General features: G+C 49.6%; 1 protein-coding gene across 2 annotated transcripts in view; it reads left to right on the top strand.

Annotated features, from left to right (window-relative positions):
- The first annotated feature begins 983 nt into the window (after positions 1-983).
- The window catches only part of STAU2 (staufen double-stranded RNA binding protein 2), a 294,518-nt gene continuing 294,077 nt past the window's right edge, over positions 984-1,424 (top strand). The window contains exon 1 of one of the 2 annotated variants that reach the window (XM_029923407.1): positions 984-1,072. Coding sequence is in view for 1 of the 2 variants with exons in the window: in XM_029923405.1 (XP_029779265.1) it covers positions 1,019-1,072 (54 nt within the window). In the remaining variant the exon portion in view is untranslated. The remainder of the gene's footprint in view (positions 1,073-1,424) is intronic. The other variant, XM_029923405.1, reaches the window with a different exon arrangement.

The raw sequence follows: 1,424 nt of genomic DNA, 5'->3' as shown, positions 1-1,424 counted from the left end.
AAAGGAGAACTGCTTGTAGGAATACATATTCATTCAAACATTCAACAAGTACTTAAGTGTTGACTAGATGCTAAGTTTGAGTAGCTTTAAGTCACTAACCAAGGACTCGTGCAGATTTAGGAGGGTAAACATGTTAAGTGTGAAGGAATTGGTAGAGGGGAGAAAGGGAAGGAGTTTAGGAAAGAGTTCTAGGAGGAAAATGTAGCAGTAGCTACTATCTTACCATAGGCCATGCCCAGCATAGAGGGCTTTATATATAATCACATTTAAATACATATTATCATATGTAATCTCCTAAACAAAAGAATAAATGGACTCATTGAATAAGTAACATGCTCATAGCCCAGTTAGCAAGTGGAACACGAGGCTTGTCTTTCTAATTCTGGCGCCCTTGGCTTAACCACTAACTAGACTTATTACCGTTTCCCCAGTTGTAGATAGAACTATCAGTTTTAGGTGATGACTAAAATTACAGGCTGGGTAAACATTTTCCAGGTAGAGATACTGGGAATAATAATGTAAATGGACAAGTTTGTGAAGACACAGTAATAATTCTATATCTCTACTTATTTTTTTTTGTCAGATTATTTCTGGTGCCCTTTACTAAATGAAGGGTTGAATTTCACTGGGTTTAGCCGGGTTGAAGTCGTCTAGACATCTGTATTTAACCCATATCAAAACCAGGACGAATCAAGAAGTAACTCGAGTTTTCTGGCAGTCTTGCCTCAACACTTTAGGATCTATGGCACTGTTCTAAGATGGTCCTCATTTTTGGTTCCAAGGATTTCTTTTTCATTGATCAAATACGATTATTATTATTATTATTATCATTTTTGGTGGAGGAGGATCTTTGGCCAAGCCGCCGATCTTGGAGAGCAGGTGATCTCTAGTGTTTTCTGGGCGAGACAGTTGCACTAACCCCCTCCCCTCCTCCCCCGCCCCCCTCCTCCCAGCGTCTGGAAAGGTGCAGGATCTGCTAAACTGTGCATCGCACAGCGGCGGCCGGAGCAGACGCGGGATGGTCGCGTGTCCCCAGCGGAGCAGAGGGGGGCAGCCAGAGAGCCTGGGAAAGGTAAGGGCAGAGGGGGGCAGCCAGAGAGCCTGGGAAAGGTAAGAGAATCTGGGCGCGTATGGGCGACTAGAAAGAGCAGAAGGCCATTTGGGCGGGGGAGGCAGCTGCTGAGTGCAGGTGTGGAAAGCGCTGCCTCAGGCCCACCCAGTGCCGCTGAGGGGGCGGGGAGCCAGGCCTGGGAGCCGAGCGGGGGACGGGGAGACTGCGGACTGGGCGCGCTCCCCAATCACTCTCTCGCCCTTGTTCCCAACGCCTCAGGGATCGGCCCTCGCCCAGAGGCCCAGCCTGCCGGCGCCAGCACCGCAGCGCCAGCCGCGGCCGCTACTGCGGGGGGCCGGACCGCCGCCAGGGG

The sequence above is a fragment of the Suricata suricatta genome, chromosome 15 (assembly GCF_006229205.1).
Source record: "Suricata suricatta isolate VVHF042 chromosome 15, meerkat_22Aug2017_6uvM2_HiC, whole genome shotgun sequence".
In the NCBI taxonomy this organism is placed as follows: domain Eukaryota; kingdom Metazoa; phylum Chordata; class Mammalia; order Carnivora; family Herpestidae; genus Suricata; species Suricata suricatta.
Note: the sequence above shows the minus strand (reverse complement) of the source record. Positions and strands in the feature narration are given on the sequence as shown.